Here is a 21,700-nt window from a genome sequence, read left to right on the forward strand (position 1 = left end):
CCTTCTGCTTTCTACCATCTGTAGCTGCCCAGCTTGGTATGAAGTGTGCATTCTCATGATGATCTCTTCATTCATGGAACAAACCCAGAGCGGTACAGTCTAATTCAAACACCTGCAGCTTACTGTTGTGTGCACCTAGACACCCCCCAGCTACAGTTTATAAGTTCATAAGTAAGTACTACACTAGCTGCCTTTGTGGGCCATTTTAAGCCTATCCAATTTCCCCTCTAAAGGTGAGAATCAAACCTTTTACCTTGGGTTTGAGAGGTAAACAATTTAAGCATTATGCCAACCCTCAAACCCTCATACCACCCCCACCCCCAGTTCCTCTTAGTAGCTGGAAAGGTTAATCAGTGCCTGGTATGTCATGGCATTTGTAACAACTATGCAATGTCAGTCTCCAGCCAAGGCAATGACTCAACAAAGGGATATTATTACATAGTTTAGAGACTATCGCTGGTTATCTGCAAAGTCCAAGACATATCCTTTGCCTCTGGTGCTAACAGTTCTGCAGAAAGTGATGCTGGGTCTCTACATTCCTCTGTGGCATTTTCACTGTTTTTCCATTTAGGAAATTGGTATTCCTTGGCCCAAAGACTTTTTTTTTCTCAATGACTCAAACATTTTCCTGATTTTTTTTGGGGGGGGGGCATGATGGTTTTTCTTCAACACTGGAATGAAAGTGGGACCATTCCTAGCTGGATTTGTCAAGAAACTGCATTCTCTATGTAAGCTTTTATTTCCCAGTCAGTAAGTTCTATTAGGATTTTACCTAACTTTCATTCTATTTCCAAGAAGAGATAAGACCTCATTCTCCTTTGGTGTGAAACAACTTTTTTCTGACCTTCCTGATGAAGTGATTTTTAGGTTGTGCGGCTTTTTGTTCTCACTGAGATTCCATCTACTTAGAGTGTGTATCTCACCTGCAGCAGATGCTGCAGCTTTACTATAGTCTGTAAGTCCCCTAAATACAAACTTGGTAGCAGCGGCAGCATTAATTCATCCAGTTTCTCACTGAAATTAGTGATTTTTTTTTTATCTTGGCTTCAAAGGTCTTGAAATCTTATAGCAGGGAATAATATTCCATGGACAAGAAAGTTTTTCAAACCTACAATTACACAGTCTTAACCAGATTTGTATTTGGATGACTCAAGTCACCTGACATCTGTTAATGTTATCCAAGCATATTTCTGCTTAATCCAACTCCCTTGTCATTTGTTCTATGGCTTCTTCTTGCTCAGTTTTAGCTCCTTCATTCTCTGTGTGACTATCAATCTCACTTCCCTGAACACTGGCTGCAAGTGGGTCTGGATACAACCCATACCAATTACATTCATGCTTATGTGCCAGTTCTTTTAAATGACTTCTGTGTATCCAGGCTATATTTTTACCTGGGCTTATACCCATAAACCTAGTACAATGAGACCCAGCTTTACACAAGTTTTTACCTTATTGTTATCTCATAAATTATAAGCTTTGCATCTTATTTTCACCTTTTCTCCCTGCTAATTAACAATTTCGTCCTTCAGATGAGATGCTAAACTGAAGTTCCATCTGCTAGAGTTGGTGGTAGCTCAGGTAGATGCAAAATATCCCACAACACCTATCGGGTGTCTCCTGAAAAATGGGCACAAATGGGATTAACCCAGTCAACAAAGGATAAATAAATAAATACTTCTTATGAATTTTACTTATACATCAGAAAGTATCACAACCCCCTTCTCATACTGTCTATTAACTAGGGGTACAACTAACTTGTAACCCAGATTATTCCATTAATCCTTTTACTGTATTCACTAAGTGATTAGTTACTGAAGTTTTTCTCTTCCTGCTATATCTTCCTGTAATGCTTTTCTGTTATATGTTTGTCCGCATAGCTAGTTTTACTGGGGACTCCTGCACTTCCTAATAAATCTTGTCCCCTTCTAAGAATGCTGTTACCTCTCAAGAGTCATGATTTTTCTTTGAAGCCACCTCAGAAGAGAGCCTTATTTTTTCAAAGGAATTTCCCCTACATATTCCTAGACTTAGGCCTAGTCCCTCTGGAGATGCCTGGCTTTCCTGAAGTTGCTCTCATACCATATGGGATGCCTGGCACATGGACAACTTCTACAAGCATAGGATTAACTGTCTGCCTTGTGGTAAGGTGTACTACAAGAAATGAGTTACTCACAGGCCCCTCTACTCACTACAACAAGTAAGGTGCCCAGTGATAGTAAAATGTCTCAAAGAAAAGAAGTATCATTCTTCTATTTTCAGTCAAATAAATTACCCGCCATTCTCATTTACTGTAATATACTCACTGCCAGTTTTTAAAGAGATTTCCAAATCTTTGTTTCTGTTTCAGCTTTTCGTATAGCAGACTATACTTAAACTAGATTTAGAATTTCAGAAGCAGTTTTTTTTTAATTATTGGACAAATCATGCATGACTTGTTGATCAACATCTTATATTCTAGCAGTATTTTCTCAAATTCTGGACATTACATTACTGCCTTTTAACTATGCAAATGGTCTCATGGTAACCGTACATGATCCATTGGGTTCCATCAACTCATTAGAGATCATATCACAAAAACATGGTCAGAGCAATTTATAAATGACAGTTCAAGTGCACATGTTGTCATAATGTATGTACAACTCATTGTGTCATGAAACAGTGTCACATAATTAATAAGTGTTGTATGCTGTACTCCCTTATGGGAGACTTCACCCCCACCCCCTTGCTTTATTATTCTGACTTTGAGCAGTGCAGATAAAGGAAGAGTTATCACTTGCAAGCAAAGCATCAGCTGTCTTGCTGCAGTTCTGGGGTACACTGGCCAGTGGCCACCCACAATTCACTGACACATGAGCTTTGTTACCCCACACCAATGAGAAACAATAACCATTAAAAAGAACAAGTGCCATCTCAAGCTATAATAATCAAGCAAGTGTGACTTGAGTTTGGGTGGTCCTAACAAATTACTGTAAACCATTTTAAATTAATGCTATATACAGTACATTGTTTACACAATTTTCACTATTTACTTACAGGAGTCTTAGCTTACATTTTGACTGTCTCAGCCTGGTCTGCAATTTGAACTATATTACAGGCATATTCTTGGTGTGTGTTTGTGTGTGTGTGTGTGTGTGTGTGTGTGTGTGTGTGTGTGTGTGTGTGTGTGTGTGTGTGTGTAGCATCTATCCACCTCTCTCCCTCTCCATATAGATAGATAGATAGAGAGGTACATAGATGGATGGATATATGGATCTGTCAATGTAGCAAAACTTTTAAATGTTGACATCTGTTTTGTCAACACACTTTAGTCAACAAAGTAGATAGATGACAGTTGTGTGAGATTGTCAATCTCCAGGGTTGGGGAAAATGTCTCTTCCTCAGGGGTTGTGCAATTTCTGTGTTATTATATATAATTAGCAGGGGGTGTGGATGGTGCAGGGGACTTGTCTCCCTGCAAAAAAAGAAATGTATTTTTCTCTTTTTTAATTTCAGTTTACATACAGAGAAGATTTTTCTCAAGCATGTGTAGCACCCTGTTGACATTTGCAGTGTCGACCTTTTGTGGTCAATGTTATTGTCATCGTTACTCGGGTGTTTTGAACATAGTAAGTTTGACCATTCATATATATGCATAGATACATGTTCTAGGGGCCACAATCCCAAATTTGAAGATTTGACGTATTAGATACCATATACTGATTTTGAATGGCACTAGTTATAAAGCAACAAATATATATGGGCAACAAAAATATTATACAGGGAAATGATATGGCAATGGTAAAGGGATGAACGATTGTATTTCTATTACCCCAGCATTAAAATTATTGGCATCTGATCCGAAGAAACATTCTTAAAATGTATGGTTTAAGGATGAGTTGATGTAGTTCTCTTTATAACAACTGGTTATTCGGTGTGGTTCAATATATATTTTTGTTTTTATTGGATTACTGTATTACTGTACTATATTTTGTTGGTTTTACACAAAATAATAATATTTCATCATTTCATTATCATTTCTTTACCAATAACTTCATTATATAACATATGTATATGTATATATACACCTATTTATATACATATTTAAAAAAAAATTTTTTAATAAAAATATTTTTAATAACTTTGTATTGTTTAAGAGTTCAAATTAATTAAAACATTTCATATATATATATATATATATATATATATATATATATATATATATATTATTATTCATTATTATTACTACAATTAATATTAATATTTATATATTTATATATATTTTTATACATTTGTGTAGACGTATTCATATATATAATATGTATATACATCTATATTTTATATGTATTTTAGTATTTTAATATTTATTCAGTTTCAACTGAGTTATGGTAGTATACAAATGATATTAAATACAAAGAATACATGTATATAATATTTTTACACTGGTAGTGCACGCATATGAATGTTTTTTAGAGTTATAATAAGAATTCAGCTTTGAATTATGGCTTCTGTTTTTAGCCTGTAATGAGTTTACTATATATAAGGTGAGCCATCACTTTAAAATGAACTATTTTACTTAATTGAATCATAATTGAATTTCAATTGAATAATTCATTAATTATGTTTATAGAGTAGTATATAAACTGAAAAATTTTTTGATTAAAGTGATTCTGAAGAGGTCAATCCTATGTATCCTGTATGTCGGAATAAACTTTGTGGAGTTGGGAGTTTGGTTACTTTGTTGGTCTGTTTGCTGCTCAAAAGGTTCTTTAGTTATAAAGCAGTTACTGTGAGTTTATTTGGTCACTTGTGACTTTTGAAAATCTTAATTTGATTAGCAGTTCTTTTGCACAAATGTTACCTTGTATAGGAAGGACTAAAAGAGTCAGTGAGTTTAGAGCTGGCATTGAGGTGATGGCTGGGGTTAGCACTGCAGTTTTGTTTACCATTAATTTTAGGATTAGGGTTATATGTAGTAATATGTTTATTCTTAAGTTTAGGTTTAGGTTAGGTTTAGTGTTAAACCTAGTTTTAGAGTGATGGCTAGATCTAGGATTAGGATTATATCTGTTGTTTATTTTTGAAACAATAAAATGTAGTCAAAGTGGTTTTCTAATTCAAACGTAGTTTTTTTCAACTGCTATATTTTCTACTGCATGGATTCAGATGAATGTTTTTTAAATAAGTGACATGTAACAGATACAAAGTGACATGTAACAGATACAATGTTAAAATCAGTATGATTACAGCTGTATAGAAGCCTCATTGCTTCTTTATTGTTATTCCACTAGGTGGTCACATTTCATGACATTAAAGGTTGAGATGTATAACTAAAAACCTCTAACTAAATGTTACAGAACCACACAATTCAATAAAAGCACAGAGACAGGCCAGATTAGCATACTTACTGAATATTACGATCATCCATTTCTCTAAAACCCCGATTGGAGAGATTCATGTAACGGTAATAGATGGGGGTAAGTTTGCTTAACATATATTCCTAATGAATAAAAAGAAGCACAGTTTAGCCTAATTATCTACTACTGACAGCTGTCAATACATGACTGTTATGGATGCACAAAAAGTACCTCAGATGTGACATGCGTTAATTTACACTTGTTAACAATCAGACAGGCCACAGGAAATGCAGCGTATAAGAATGCCATGCAGATGATTTCAAATGACTTGTTATATGGTGACATGAAATGACCACAAAATTAAACTGCACCTCCTCCACTTCTATGCTTTGTGCTACAATATCACCTTTGGAATGAGAAGGAATGTTGTTGTTCCTGCCTTATCTGTATTGCTGTTCTTCTGTTCCTTTATCTCTGGCTGTGTGCTCATACAATGACTGTTAACCATTTTAAATGGATACCATACCACACATTATGTCTTGTAAAGGTTTGGACTGTTTAATTACAGGAGTCTTAATCCACTTTGTGATTGACTCAGTCTAGTCTGGACTATGTATTGGTGGAACTCAAACTTGTAGTCACATGATAAAGCATCTCATGTATATTATACAATTTGAAAAAATATTTTCAAACAATGAAAAGCCAACAGATTACACACACACACACACACACACACACACACACACACACACACACACACACACACACACACACACACACACGCCTGTCTAACACAAGATCACCACACCTAAGATAGGCACTTAAAAGTGTGAACACTGAAGTTTGACTTCTATATGCAATGGTGAAACTCACAACTCATAGTCACACTTTTAAAGCATTTTGTACCCCTCCTCCGACATGGGATAATTGGTCTTCACAACCCTGCTGCATATATTCTAAGAGGTTACAGTACCCTAGAGTGAGGTGACATTTGTGAGTTACTGGAGCCTCCGAATTAGTATATAACAAAATGTAGTCACGTTACTATTCAAATATTTGAGAGTTGTGCATTTAGATTTAATGTAAAACAATCATTTGCTCATTTGTCAGTGTTAGATGTTGGCTTGTGGCGCATTAATAATTCAGCATTAAGACAACGCACATGAAATAATTGAAGATGGTTTGAGGGATATGTTGTGTCCTTTTTATTGAAAGTTTGTTGTGAGTGATTTAAAACTATAGAAAAGAAGTAAGCAAACACGGAAGTAACAGCAGCTTTGTGTTTTTCACTGAGCATAGCTGAAATAGTTGAATGATATAAATACCTCGAATAACCAAAAAACAAGCAGTCGACTGGAGTTGGAGCATAGAGGAATCAAATAACACAAGAAAATGTCCAGATGTATTGACTCAAAGACCAAGAATGAAGAAGGCTTTTTAATATGAAAATAAAAATCACAGCTACAAATGGCTAAAAAAGGTTACTTCTACAGTCTAAGCCCTTTTGGGACATGCTCACGTTTAAGACTCTCTTCCAGAAAGAAATTATCCAGTTGTAAAGATTTGGATTTAAATAATGTTTTGTCAAGACAGTGAATTTCTTTGTCAAAAGTCAAAAATTCACCATCTGGAGAACGTATGGATTGTCTTTCCTCAGAAAAGTAGAATTTATCAAGCCATCGATTAACAGTATCAAGCTCACTAAAATCACAGGTGGCAGAAAATTGTTTCTTCAGAGTATCATCACTTTGGTGTTGATGGGTAGCTGGGCCTGAACTACCATTGTGAATCCCTGTCGGTACTTGAGGAATGCCAGTTTCAGAATCCTGTGGCTGCGAAAGATGTTGTGAAAGTTGCTGGATCAATAAAGTCAAGTTACCAATCAAACCAGAAAGGTTAACTTGTGTTGATAGAATGTCTTGAGAGTCAACAACAGACATACCAGAAGAATGCCAGTAAAAACATGAATAACCGAAAAACAGTCAACTGGAGCTGGAACATAGAGGAATCAAATAACACAAGAAAATGTCCAGATGTATTGATTCAAAGACTAAGCATGAAGAAGGCTCTTTAATATGAAAGTAAAAATCACACAGTAACAAACGGCTAAAAAAAGTTACTTCCACAGTCTAAGCCCTTTTGGGACATGCTCACATTTAAAGCTCTCTTCCAAACAGTTATTATCCAATTGTAAGGATTTGTATGTAAATAATGTTTTGTCAGACAGTGGATTTGTTTGCCAAAGTCAAATATTCACCATCTGGAGAACGCTTGTGTTGTCTTTCCTCAGGAAAGTAGAATTTATCAAGCCATTGATTAACAGTACCAAGTTCACTAAAATCACAAGTGGTAGAAAATTGTTCTTTCAGAGTATCATCACTTTGGTGTTGATGGGTAGCTGGACCTGAACTACATAGTGAATCACAGTTGGTACTCAAGGAATGCCAATTTCAGAATCCTGTGACTGTGAAAGATGTTTTGAAAGTTGTTGGATCAGTAAAGTCAAGTTACCAGCCAAACCAGAACGGTTAACTTGTGTTGATAGAATGTCTTGGGAGTCAACAGCAAACTATGAATAATCAAAAAACAATCAGTTGACTGGAATTTTTGACTTTGGACGAACAAATTCGCCATCTTGACAAAATGTTATTTAAATACAAATCTTTACAATTGGATAATTACTCTTTGGAAAAGAGTCTTAAACGTGAGCATGTCCCGAAAGGGCTTAGACTGTGGAAGTAACCCTTTTTGGTAATTTGTCACTGTGTGATTTTTATCTTCGTATTAAAGAGCCTTCTTCATTCTTTATCTATGAGTCAATACTTATGGAGGTTTTCTTGTGATAAAAAACCTGATGTCTGTGTGTGTGTGTGTGTGTGTGTGTGTGTGTGTGTGTGTGTGTGTGTGTGTGTGTGTGTGTGTGTGTGTGTGTGTGTGTATGTATATGTGTGTGTGTGTATATGTGTGTGTGTGTGTGTGTGTGTGTGTGTGTGTGTGTGTGTGTGTGTGTGTGTGTGTGTGTGTGTGTGTGTGTGTGTGTGTGTGTGTGTGTGCATGCAGCTGTAACTCTGAGATTTTTGTGTTTTGCACTAATCATAATTTGGACTAGCTCAGTGAGATAAAAACTGATCCCTCTTAGTTGCATTCCTCTTTTCCTTCATTTAGAGACTAGGCTGCTTTCTGGTCAGGTTTTCTTGGGCCAAAACCCAGTGAGCAAGATTATGAGTATCTTAAGTGAGATGAAAAGAGTTATTTTTTATTTATTTTGACTTTGTTACCTGGAATAGAGCACTGATCCCATTGGACCTGTTTCAGTGTCAGCCAGGGGAAAACACAAAAAAACCCCATGATGATAAACATAAAGTGAATGCCAAAATGCAATATCGTCAGAGTGAATATCATAGTTGGCTTGACAGTATAAAGGCAATAGATAAATTACATTATTTATTGAGTGACTGAAAAAATACAATATATACATGCATGATATACAGAGTGGAGATCAGAGTTAGCATGTTGAAAGAATCACAATCAAAAATAGAGTCAGAGCAAGGTATGCAGACAAAAAGGGGGAATAACAAGGTTACGTTACATAATCACAGAGATAGCAATTGTATTTCCTAGAGACTTGAAATGTACTTTTATTTCTGAATGGAAAATAGAGTAAGAGGAATGATCTTTAAGAAAAGAAGGTAGAGATTCCTACAGATTGGGACCAAGGACCATACTTCTCAATTGTCCAGATTTTCACAGAATGCCCAGATTTTTGCCTCATATTTTTGGTGTATTTTTTCATAAAAATCTGGTTTTCTGGCAAATTACTACCAAATCAATGAGGTTTGAAGTCAGAAAATAATGGCATGTATTTAAGTTTCAAACTTCATATTCTTCAGAACATTCATGCTAATGCAAAACTTATTATTCTATGAAATATCTAAGTTTGTAAGAGCAGTATTTAAAAAATGTCACTATTTTGGGCATTTCTCTACCCATTATGTGTGCCTTTGTCCATATTTCTTGCTGTAAGAGATTGACAGGTATGCCAAGGACTGAGAAAGAAGTGTGTGTGCAGTGAAGCCTAGGTTTGCAGGACTGAGAAATAATTATGTGTGCAGTGAAGTCTAGTTTGGAGGACAGGACATGAGTGGTTCAGATGTCTAAGGTTGTATGTTGGTGGATCTCTGAATAGTCTTTAATCTAGTGGGGGGAATGTTTTATTCTTGTTAAGTTTAAATAGTTGGGAGGCAAGGAGACATTCAGCACACTGTTTGACAGGTAGCCAGTTAGCTTTTACAATGGTTTTGTAGTAATGTTCATTTCTTGGGGGAAGAGTGATGAATCTGCAAATGACATTTGAAATGGACTAAATGGTGGATACATTTCATTTAGAAAGTGCAGCAAATAGGGTAAGACAATATATTAGCTGAGCCATTAAGATTTCTTTACCTATGCATTTTCTACAGGATCTGGATAGAAAAGGGGAGATCCTATCAGCCCAGAATAGGAGAACGTTGATTTTCTGTGTGTGCAGTCCAGACAGAGTTGTAAATTTAGGAAGAGGTCCAATCAAATCTCTAGGTATTTGAATGAGGTGATGTTTTCAATAATGTTAATAAGGTGATCAAGGATTTTTAGAGGCCTAGAGATAGAAGTTAACTTTTTTCTAGTGCCAAAAGCATTGTTTTTGTTTTAGAGGAGTTTAGTAGTAAATGTTTATCAGTGGTCCATTGCATAAGAGCATGAAAATCAGCTTGAAGTTTGAGTTCAAGAGAAGAGACAGAGTGTTTGGAGCTGAATACGTCCATGTCATCAGCATAAAATAAGAGAGGAAGATGGGGTAAGGCAAAAAGAAGTTTATTAATATGGATGCCAGAATAGGGCCTTGGGGGACATCTTTCTTCAGTGGAACTGATGGAAATGTTGATGAACTGAAATTTACTGAGAAATGGCTGTTAGGTAGTTTTTGAACCAAGGCAGTGTATCATCACTAATGTCTAGTACAGTAAGATGGTCTAGGAGAATTGAGTGATCAACAATATCAAAGGCTCTGGTAAGGTTAATAAAAATGGTTCCAGTAATTTGGCCTTTGTCCATTCCAAGAAGGATGTTGTCAATGAATATCCTTATAGCTGTGGATGTACTGCAATCAGATCAAAATCCATGCTGCTTTTGAGAGAGAAGGTGGTATTGGTTGATTTACTGAGTTACTTGCAGACAAAATAACTTTTCCAGAATATTTCCTAGGGCAGGAAGAATAGACATGGACTGAATGTCTGATGGATTGGAGAGATTGAGTTCCTTAGGGACAGGTTATACAATAGCATTTTTCCAGATATTAGGCAAAATATTAAGTGAAATACACTGGTTGAAGATGTATTTTAATTGAGTTATGATGTTTTTCTAGTGTGATAAATAAACCATGGGTGAAGGTTGTCAGTACCAAGGGGGCTATCAAGTTTAATCTGTTCAAATCCTACAAAAGAGAACATTAGGCATGGAGGTGTTAATCTGTTCAAACACAGGACAGATGTTCTTGTATGTGATATTTCTAAAGTAGAATGAAGGGATGTATGGAGGGGAGGTAAGACTGTCAGATGCAGTTTGGAATTGGCTATAGAAAGCACTGGGAAGGTTACTGAAATGAGAAAGGAAACTACAGGCAGAAAGCTGAGAGGCTGTGGAATATATGGAGTTCTTCCCTTACACCTCCTCCCGTTAGCGGCATGTAAGTAAACCCTCTGACTTGCTGGTAGTTACTTTGAAATGATAGTCAGAAAACAAGGCATATTTCCTTTGTATTGATGTGCTATTACATTTTGACCCCCTCTCTTTGAAATATCTAGTCTCCCGTGTGCCAGGTACCATAACACATGACTTGTTTCCCCTATAACTTGCCAAATATTTCTGCTTGGTGTGATACACCTCTGTCAATGTCACCAGACTAGGGCAGCATGGCTCCCACCTCTGCTGCAGCAAAAATCTAAAAGGTACTGGTTGACTTTGACTTTTGTGTAGGGTTTTCCTGCAGTCAGATGACAGTACACTATTGTCCTCCAGTGTAGAATCTTCTGTGGAAAACGCAAACGTGTTTGCAGTTTACATATTGTATTGCCAGCTGTGGCACTGCAGCACATGTATCCCTTGTGACTGTGAGAATTCCAGCTATGACACCGACATCTCAATGGTAAGAATGGACATGGGACAGTGCAAGACAGCTGTTTTCATTGTACTGAGCCATTCATTGCAGCTGTAATGCACAGGTGTCAGGGTTTCGTCTGCATTCTCTAATGCACTGATGGTCTCCCTGTGTTTGCCCATCAGTTAACCCCATATTTCAGATATGCATTAATATGCTTGTAAATGCATTTTGCGTGTGCTATTAGAATGCATGTATGATCTACCAGCTGACATTAGGAACAAAGGACCACATATTCTTTCTTTAAACCTCATTTTTTCTCAAGAAATCAAAACATCAGAGAATGCGCCCTTTCTTTACTTGATAGACTCTGATAATTACAGCATAAGCCTGAGCCCTGGGTGTTGTTGATCTGGAGAAATGCCTTGAATACATACTGAATATCTTGCTACAGAGCATTTTTATTGACCAGTTTCAATTTTTCAGAGTTACTGCTCATTTGGGCCACATGGAAACATGAACCTGCAAGTCATTATTAACTGTACATGTTGTCACTTAATACTTGTGGTATTTAATCTTTCTTTACTGGTATAATATATTGTTTTGGTGAATTTCAAAATCAACATTTAACTTACAAGGCTTGAAGTATTAGAATTTTGTGATTCGTTGTTAACTGATGTTTACATGCCATATGTAGTAAAAACACATATAACACTACAGTTAAGAAGCAAATGATAAGCCAGAACAAGTGATAAGTATCTAAGAATGTAACTTCATTGTTCAGAACAGAAAACTTCTGTACCACAAAGTCTCTCCTGAGAAAATACAAGTTTTCCTGATCAACCTGAAATAATTTATATACAATTTAATACGACATTAACACATTTATTAATTTGTGTTTGTGTTTTACAGAGGAAAAATGGTAATGATTCTGCACTAAGTAAGATATTAACTGAGTGTTGTGTTTACTGTTGAACCCTTATGAATGTGTGTCCTATAAACATGATTACAACACAACATTCCACAGTCTGGTATCTGAATGTGAAGTAATAGTACTTCCTCAAGAGAGAAAGTCATGAATAATTAAGAATGCATAGAGTTGCACTAGTATGTAGTAAATGTGTAACAGTGCAAATGCAAATAAGCATGTAGCTTAATAAGCTATGTATACCACGTGCAGTGCTTAGAGAAGCTACATAGCATAAGTGGATAGAAACACCCACAACAACACAGCATCACCTAAAACAGCACAATGCATGGCACACAGCAACACCAGCTAAATTAGTCACTGTAAATAGTAATAGTGATACCTGCCCTCAGTTTCAGTGAAGTGCATTAAATAATAAAATGAGAGCTTGTTAGCAATAATAGTACATGCAAACAGGAACAAAACAAAGACATAAATACATAATAACAAATATTCTTGCAGGGTAAACCATATAAGTACAGTGGGTATTAACTAGAGTTTGCATTAATAGTACACCAATGGGAAACAGGTGCATAAACTTTGCTTTACATTATGCCATGCTTCAACTGTTATTCTGTATAGGCAACCACGCAGAAGTGGAAGTGCAAGTTATCTGTGCTGATGAAGATAAGTTAAAGAGAATTGTGGGTAGATTATGATGTTTTGACCACACACAACTACTTAGAAATCCACCACAGGTAAAGCTAAATATACTACATTTAGGCAGAAAACACTAGTTCATGGTATCATATAGAAATACAACTAATGTGTGGAAACATACACCACCCTCTGCTCAGCCATGAAAACTGGCTGTGGTGTAAAATCTGTGACTAAAGATTATACTGCTATAAATTATACCATAGCAGAGTGACCTGCCAGTGGCATATGTGCTCCAAGAAGAAACACAACAGAGTGTTAGTGGTACCAGATACTAATGTGACATACCAACACAGGAAGCTGTACTGGCATGTAAAACATGCTTAAAGGCCACACATACAGTCTCTTATAAACACATACCCAGAAAGATACAGGTATGTACACAGGTCATCACAGTTTGTAACACTGCAACCTGCTCTGGCATTAGTGTATAAACTACTGGAACAGGAAGGGCATAATCCTACATATCAAATATGCAGCCATATGCACAGGTAAGACATGCTCTCAGAAACAACTATGTGGTTGCAGCATTAATGAGTATCTACTAATGCAAAATATAAGGCCAACAGGAAAATAGCAAGAGCTGGAAAAGAGCCAAAACAGAGGTGTGCATGCTGTGATAAATGGATACAGGGTAGCAGCACTTGTTTTACCAATATATAGCCAACTGGGCTCAGCAAAATATAATGTTATACAAAAGTATTGGTAAAGCACAACTAAAATGGACAGCAGAGTTCTATACAAAAGCATACTGACAGAAAGAGCCGGCAATAATGTTACATGTCAGTCTCTGTAAAACAGAGAAGAGATTCTGGTCTCTTTGAGCCTTGCCAAACAACATTAAGCCCCTCAATTCCCTTCAGTAATTATCAGAGAGTAAGTGTTTAAGGCTCTCAGCCTTACTTTAGATAATAAATCCTATATTGTGTATTCTCCTGAGGACTCCTGATTGGCTCCTCCTAGTCTGATGTTAACTTAGAATGGTGACCACACTAAGAAACTATGCCTCGTCTTGTTTTTGACCAACATGTCTAAATAATGACATTAGCATATCTTTGCTTTTTGAAGTATTTCATTGTTATTGTTTTTAAATTGTTGTTTGTAATCTATCATTCTGCCTAGACTGTTATATTCTCAGCCTCATTTATTCCAGTTTCACATAGCAGAAAACCGACTTCAGATTCAGTGTTTATATAACTTGCCAGTTTCATTTTATCCATGTTAAAGTATGTGTACTTATTTAAATACCATTCATACAGACTTTCTAGAGATTCTTGCATAATGTTGTATCCACAAAACATTATAGATTTAAGTATTTAAAATCAGCTGCATATTTACCACAGTAACTTTGTAATCAATGATGATATGCAGTATATTGATGGAAACAAATTGAGACCCCCCCAAAAAAAGAAACTGATTCTTAATGTACTCCCCTTCCCAGAAGAATGCTGTCCTTATTTGCTGCCTGTTCTAATTTTCCATTTTCTATCAGCAAGTCAATTACTGTCAAAGTCCATGCATCTTGATATTAATTTTGTGTAGATAACCATATCAAAGGCCTTTCTAAAATGAAAGAGAACAAATCAGCTTGAACTCCAGATTCAGCCCTTCTGACAGTTAGCAGGTTTGGTATTTGTATTTGCATGCTGATGATCTTTAAGGCAGCCATGTCTGCTTCCATTAACTGTATATTGTTTCAGATTTAGTTAATTATTTGCTAATCAAGTTAGTGGACTGTTCCAAATACCATATGTAGCTATGATCTGAGCCAAAAGCCTATATAAAATAAAAGAAGACAGGGTTTAATAAGCACACACTACAGTGTAACATTCAGAATAGATAAACTAGATACATATAACACAAACATACCTGTATTAGTAGTTTACAAAATGAACCTAAGGACTCACACAAGTCCCATGTACGGTTTATACTGCACAGCAGATATGTTTAACTTTCACGATACTATATTGTTAATTATTCAGGCAAAATAAATAATGTCAAGCAATTCAATGACGAATCACAAGATGGCTGTTTAGCTTACATCAAGAAAACATTTATGAGTCACAGATAAGGTGAAACACACCTTGGAATATAAGGTTTTCCTTAACAGAGTTCAGTGAGACAGGAAGACAACCACAGCATTTTTTTTCAAAATTTAGAAAAGGCAATCTTCACTGATGTTATGGAGTATATTGATATTTTAAGAGGCTGGACACCATCAGTTCTGGAGACGCATTAGTAAGAGGCCGAGTGAATTCTTAAATGATGAGTACATGGTGGACACTAACCACTTATAATTAGGTTATGGATGCTTTTCCTGATAACTGATAACCAACTGTGTTTTTTTTCAGAGTTACTGATCCTCTGGACCACATGGAGCCATGAACCTACAAGTCACTATTAACTGTCACATGGTGTCACTTAATATGTGTGGGACAAGTGAAAGTACAGTGGAGCTGCAAAGTCATTTTTGGCCAGAATGACATTCTTAGTTTTAGAGGCTGTAGTTTCATGATTTGTTTTCAGACAGCTTAACAGTTCCATTCCATAGGCTGACCGGTCTATATTTTTTACATGGCTCCGGTCCCTTCTTTCACTTTGTAAACAATAACTATGATTGTTATCATCCAACTTGGTAGAACTAAGGTAGATCTGACTACAGCATTCAAGAGATGTAATAATACAACTCTCATAGGTTCATATAATGCTATCTGTCCAGAAAGTGGCACTTACTGTTTAACTTCCTTTCATACCTTGTTAGTCTGTTCTTAGAACTATAGTAGGGGCAGACCCAATTAAAGTCTTACAGCATAATTCCCTAATTTTGACAAATAAGATTATAAAATATTTGGTAAAAGAGTAATTTATTTCAAAGTAGTGAATATGGCTTATTGCCCAACATTGACAGAGATAAACACAAAGAGGTGGGTGATGGGAATGCGCAGTGATTGGGGTGCAATGCATTTGAAGGAGGATGGTAGCAAAAATATATAATAGTAATAAGTTTAAAAACGTTTTGTGAAGATTTACAGATTTATTCCTTATACCTTCCATTTTTGAACCGAAGTGCTAGTTTTTGGTGTTTTTGGTCTTTTTTCATAATTTGAAAATAATTTTATATTGCAATTGTCTTTATATTGGCTATTACTATTCTTTGTTTTCTTAAATGATTTGTTTTTTACCTCTAGATAAGTTATTTTATTGAAAAGGGTATTATCTGTTTTTTTTTACATATATGACATATAACAGTTTTAGAAGTTCTATTCCATGTCCTTATTAACAGTGAATTACTGATTTTTTTTTTAAATTTGTTATTTGGGTAATCCTATACTATACACAGGTGTCCCTTTTCAGAGTGACCTTGGAGCGCTGTCTGATTAAGGAATCAAATCTTGTACCCTGGGCTACAGGAAGCAATTCAGTAACAGTTGTAATTCTCTATGTTAACTGCCAGACATTTGAAAATGAAAAGTAGGAACAACTGTTGTATTAAGCCATGTTAGCTCAGAAAGTTTCTAAAAAGAAAATGATTTACATATTATAGTCCATTTTTGGTCAATAAATTCTGAGGTAAGGGCTTTGATACTTGCTTGTACTCTATATGCCCTATCATATGCATCTCTACTCACTACCTGCCTTATCCTGTGTGTTAGTCCTACACGTCTTCACTCTACCAGACAGGCCAGTGTCTCATATAGTTCAGGATTTGATTTCCACAGCCTCCATTTGCCTACTGTATGACACTGAAGTCACTTAACCAGATAATGCTTTGGGATAACTGGGAAAATTGTGCTAGGCTCCTGAATGGTCTCCTACACTGATAAATAATTACATATGAATCTATATATGTGTGTGTGTGTGTGTGTGTGTGTGTGTGTGTGTGTGTGTGTGTGTGTGTGTGTGTCTGGTGTGACTGTGTTTATATTTGCGTAAGTGTGTGCAAAGCTTTATATCTAGGAAGAACAGGGAGAAAAATGTAGCAAAAGACATAAATATCAAGATCAAGTTAACACTGTTAGCAAAAAGAGAATTATAATTTGCTGTATGAATCTTCCACACGTTGTTTAAATTTAATTTTTTTCATATATTTCAGCAGGTAATGTTACCAGCAAAAGTTGGAGACATTGATAACACAGATCTATTCCCACAGCTGGAGTTGGCTACCAATATTTCTGGCCATTGTGCCATTGTTTTAAACAAAATGAGTTATTTGTATGTTTTTTGTGAACTGAACCACTGATTGGTGAGATATATATTGTGATAGATGTAGAGAAACACGAGACTATTACAGTTTGTTATTTAAAGGTGAAGTGTGGTTGAATATAATTTGTTGAAGTGTGATTTGATGAGTGGGCAAATGCAGTTACTACTAATGATTTTCACCATTTCAGAAGTACTGGCTGATTAGGGACTGCTTTGCTAATTTTTGTTTGGATTGCTACAATCTTGGACAGATGTCATTGATTTGTGGATATTTGTTTATATTAATAGATAGTGGCAATGCCATAGTGTGTATTCCTTACTTCCTTTACCTAACAATACACCACCTCATATATTCTATTTATCCATTTATTTGTATGTTTCAGTTGGCTTGTACATGTATGCAGAAGTGTAGCACATTGCTTCACTCACAAAGATGCTTCTGCTGCTACTGGCCTCTTCAAAGCCTACCAGTACTCAAATCAGCAAAAAAGTAACAAAGCAAAAAAGAGGGTAAGGGTGTCAAAGGCTAAATTTGTAAGGGAGTTAACAAAAGGTAGGAAAATAGTTTTTATGTTCATGGTGGAATGATGAAAGGCAGTGACAGATGTACTAAAATGATAGTTTAATTTCACAAAGGGAAGGCGTTATGCATAATAGAATGGGGGAGAATAGCGGACAGACCAGGAGAGATAAAGAGTGAGAGGGAAGGAGGAGGGAGAGAGAGACCGTAATGTCCTTTGAGAGGATAAAACAGAAGGACCAGATGGACTACCTCACAAACTCAGAAATATGGCAAGCATTTGGCAACCCCCCCCCGACAAAGACCTTCAACATATCATTGGTGAATGCAGAAATGTCAAAATGGTGGAAAACATCAAGTGTGGCTCTCCAGCACAGGATAGGGGTAGGGAAAAAGCCTGTGAAATATATGACTACTACTTTAACAACAGTGGCAAGGAAAGCCATGGAACCCTTAGGGTAAGGCTGGTAGCATTTCTAGGGGGAAACAATTTCCAAGACAATAAACATCACTGACAAATGGACAGAGGAAGCTTTCTAATCTAGTTTTATAACTGTTTTGAAGATGAATTTGCTAGGAGTGCATCATTAGATATGGTCTACCTAAACTTTTGTAAGGCATTTGACACAGTACCACAAAAGTGGCTAAAAGGGAAACTCAAGAGAGCGGATGTAAGATTAAGCCTGATGAACCGTAGATCTGCGGAGTTCAATGGGTCATGGCTTAAGGGTCATGATTAGAGAGAAAATATAAGAAAATAGGAAAGTGAGCAGTGGAACACCACAGGAGTCTGTCTTGGAACCATTACTTTTTCAGTGTGATCATTTCAGGCATATATTTTGGAAAAAAGAACAGGATATACTTCTTTGCACATGACAGAAAGATAGGCACAGCAGTGGAGGACATGGCAAGGGTCTAGGGAAGAATTTGGAAGTGTTGAATGATGTGGCAGAAGGGTAACCATTGAGATTGTGTGAACAAAAGCAAAGTGCTGAATTTATGCCACAATAACCCTGGTATGAAGTATTGTTTGGGGGAATAGAACTGATGGCAATAAAACAGGAATGGATCTGGAAATGTTGATCCTATCTAGACTAGATCACAGGGAGCAGACTGGGAGGGTATTGGCATCAGCATATATCCTCAGGGACTAGAGGATAACAGTAGACACTGCCCACAGCAGACTTCAGATGCTGTGCTTTAATTTTATTTCTACACAATTGATGTTGGGTCCAGGGTGGGGGCATACTTTCCCTGTTCCTCTCTTTTTTGTTCTCTTGTTTTGCTTTTGGTTCATTTTCTTGCAATTTTTTGGCAATTTATTGAGGATTACAGTTACATACATACAGTGTTTCAGTTTCAGTTCAGACTTCATATCCTTCAGAAAAAATACACACATAATATGTTATAACTTTGAACAACTTAAACAACATTTGAATTTGAAATGTTCCCATGTTTGGGCCTTTTTATTTTGTTTTTGGCTTTCTTTTTTGGCTTTGAAGGACTTGAGAGCTGGATGTGACACAGCTCAAAAAATGTGAAGACTTTTTCTTTTTTTTTTTTTTTTCATTATATTCATAGTCTGTCTTCATAAAATTTTATTTTTTTACAAACTGCTATTGCATTTAGTACATACACATAATGGCAGACATTTGAGTTTCAGACTTCACATCTTTCAGAAAATGCATACTAATGAAAACATGTTATTCTGTTAGCTTTATAGGTATACAAGACCAATTCAAAAAACAAATATAAAAAAACTGTGCATGGCTGGGTCTTTTCATTATATTTTGGATTTGTCCCTGATTACTCAACTCTAAGAGGTTGAGTGATATGGGGAGGGGGGGGGGGGCTTGTAGGGGTACCTTCAGCCTTGAAGCAGTGACTTGAAGTATAGTACTATATCTATTTTTTCCATTTTTGGCAAACATAGCTGAGTGTCAGAAATGATTGTCTATGGATGGAGAGGACAGCATGACTCAAAATTGCACCTCATTATGAGAAATGTTTCTCAGTTTGTGAGTTTGAGTCTTAAAACTTCTATGTTCCATGATGTCCCACATTGAGAAAATCTGCCACAGTCCATTATTTTGATTTTTTAACAAATTCCCATGGTAACTAATACTAAATTATATTATTTCATCAAATGAATTTTTTAAACATGGATAAACACTAATTTTATTTACTGTGCTGTAAGTTCCCAAGTTGAAGTTGTTAGTAAATGCTCCATATTTTCAAATGAATTTTTTAAACATGGATAAACACTAATTTTATTTACTGTGCTGTAAGCTCCCAAGTTGAAGTTGTTAGTAAATGCTCCATATTTTCTACATTTGTTCAATATTTTCAGAAATAATGCTATGTTTCCTAATTTGCAGATAGGGACTGAATGCTATGGGAGACAGTCAGTGAAAGAAAGCAAATGGCAGGCTGAGGCTGGTCATGGTAAAGTGAACATCACACTGGCTTGCTGGTTGGTTTGTTGAGCTTAATGTTTTCAAGTTCTAAGTTAAAATATATCACTGTGGTGGCACTTTACTTTTGACATGTAACCAGATGCATTTGTCAGCAGTGGCAGTGATACACACTGCCCACAGCACAATATACATGTATTTAGTAATGTTTTATTTAATTTTCATGGTAACTGACATGAAAATGGGAATGCCTTATAGCAGCAAGTCACAATACATTACTGTGGCTGTTATGCTTGCCATTTTTTTCCCAGTTAAACATTAGAAGTATAGTGAATATAGGTATCCATTTTTGGTGGCAGGTGATTTCTATAAGCAAATAGCAGTAACAAGATTGCTTCTTAATTATCAATTATATGGTTTATTTTGGAGAGTGCAACCATCCAAGATCAAACTGCCCTTTATTTTTGGGTGATTCCTTCAATGTCAGAGATAGTTTCCTATCTCAAAAGTGGCACATTCCATTTGGTCACAATGTATGTGTTTTGTACTCGAGTATCTTATTGTTTACTCTGAACTGTTTTCAGTGAATGTACATATGGCTTGTTATGTACAGCTAGTAAATCTACCATTTTAGAGGGTTTTTAACAGTCTGCTACTTTGTCTAGTTTCCACTTGTGGGCTGTTTGACCTCCACATAAAAGGTCAGACAAAACTAATGTGTAGGATATATGCATATTAATTTCTCATTATGGCAGAAGTAAAAATCCTATACATTTCACAAGAAAACACACACACACACACACACACACACACACACACACACACACACACACACACACACACACACACACACACACACACCACACACTGAATACTATGCTTTCAAGTGGCTAAAGCTGTATGGTTTTGTTTAGAGATGTGCTGTGCTGGAAGATCTGAAGGTGAAATTGTAGTATTGGATGTGTTTTGTGGCTAAATGCCTTTTTGTTAATGCTCGAAAGTTATGTAATGAAATCTCATTGTGGGACAGAGATATAGACTTTCAAAGACAGCCCCAGGTAACATTTTCTCATGTGTCTTCACTGGGCAGTCTGATATTCTATATTACTCTCAGTTTCATTCATTTCATTAGGGGTGCTGTAATGAAGTTCTGCTCAGTACTCCAAGTACAAAAATGGGCTAAAATACTACTTTTCTGAGTTGTCAATATATATGAGGTAAAAACAAAACTGATTTCTCCTGAATAAGGGGATTTTATTTTGTCACTGGACTTATGACCCCCCCCCCCAAGCTTAGATTCATGGATAGTTAACTGCATGAAAAGAAGATAAGGTTTAGTATGTATCCTATAGCTGGAATGACAATCTAAGTGCATTTTATGTCTTAGGGTTATGATATTATCATGAGATCATGTAATATAACTCCACTTATCTCCTGGACCTTATTAGATTGACAACACCATCTCATTTAAGA

At 36.1% G+C, this 21,700-nt stretch overlaps 1 protein-coding gene across 1 annotated transcript in view; it reads right to left on the minus strand.

The window, feature by feature from the left end:
* Positions 1–21,700, minus strand: part of LVRN (laeverin) — a 1,030,506-nt gene that overhangs the window by 323,351 nt on the left and 685,455 nt on the right. Inside the window, exon 15 of the mRNA XM_044059628.1 lies at positions 5,385–5,476. Within this exon, the coding sequence (XP_043915563.1) occupies positions 5,385–5,476 (92 nt within the window). The remainder of the gene's footprint in view (positions 1–5,384; positions 5,477–21,700) is intronic.

Source organism: Protopterus annectens, chromosome 17.part0 (genome assembly GCF_019279795.1).
Source record: "Protopterus annectens isolate FY-2018-M chromosome 17.part0, PAN1.0, whole genome shotgun sequence".
Taxonomy (NCBI): Eukaryota; Metazoa; Chordata; order Ceratodontiformes; family Protopteridae; genus Protopterus; species Protopterus annectens.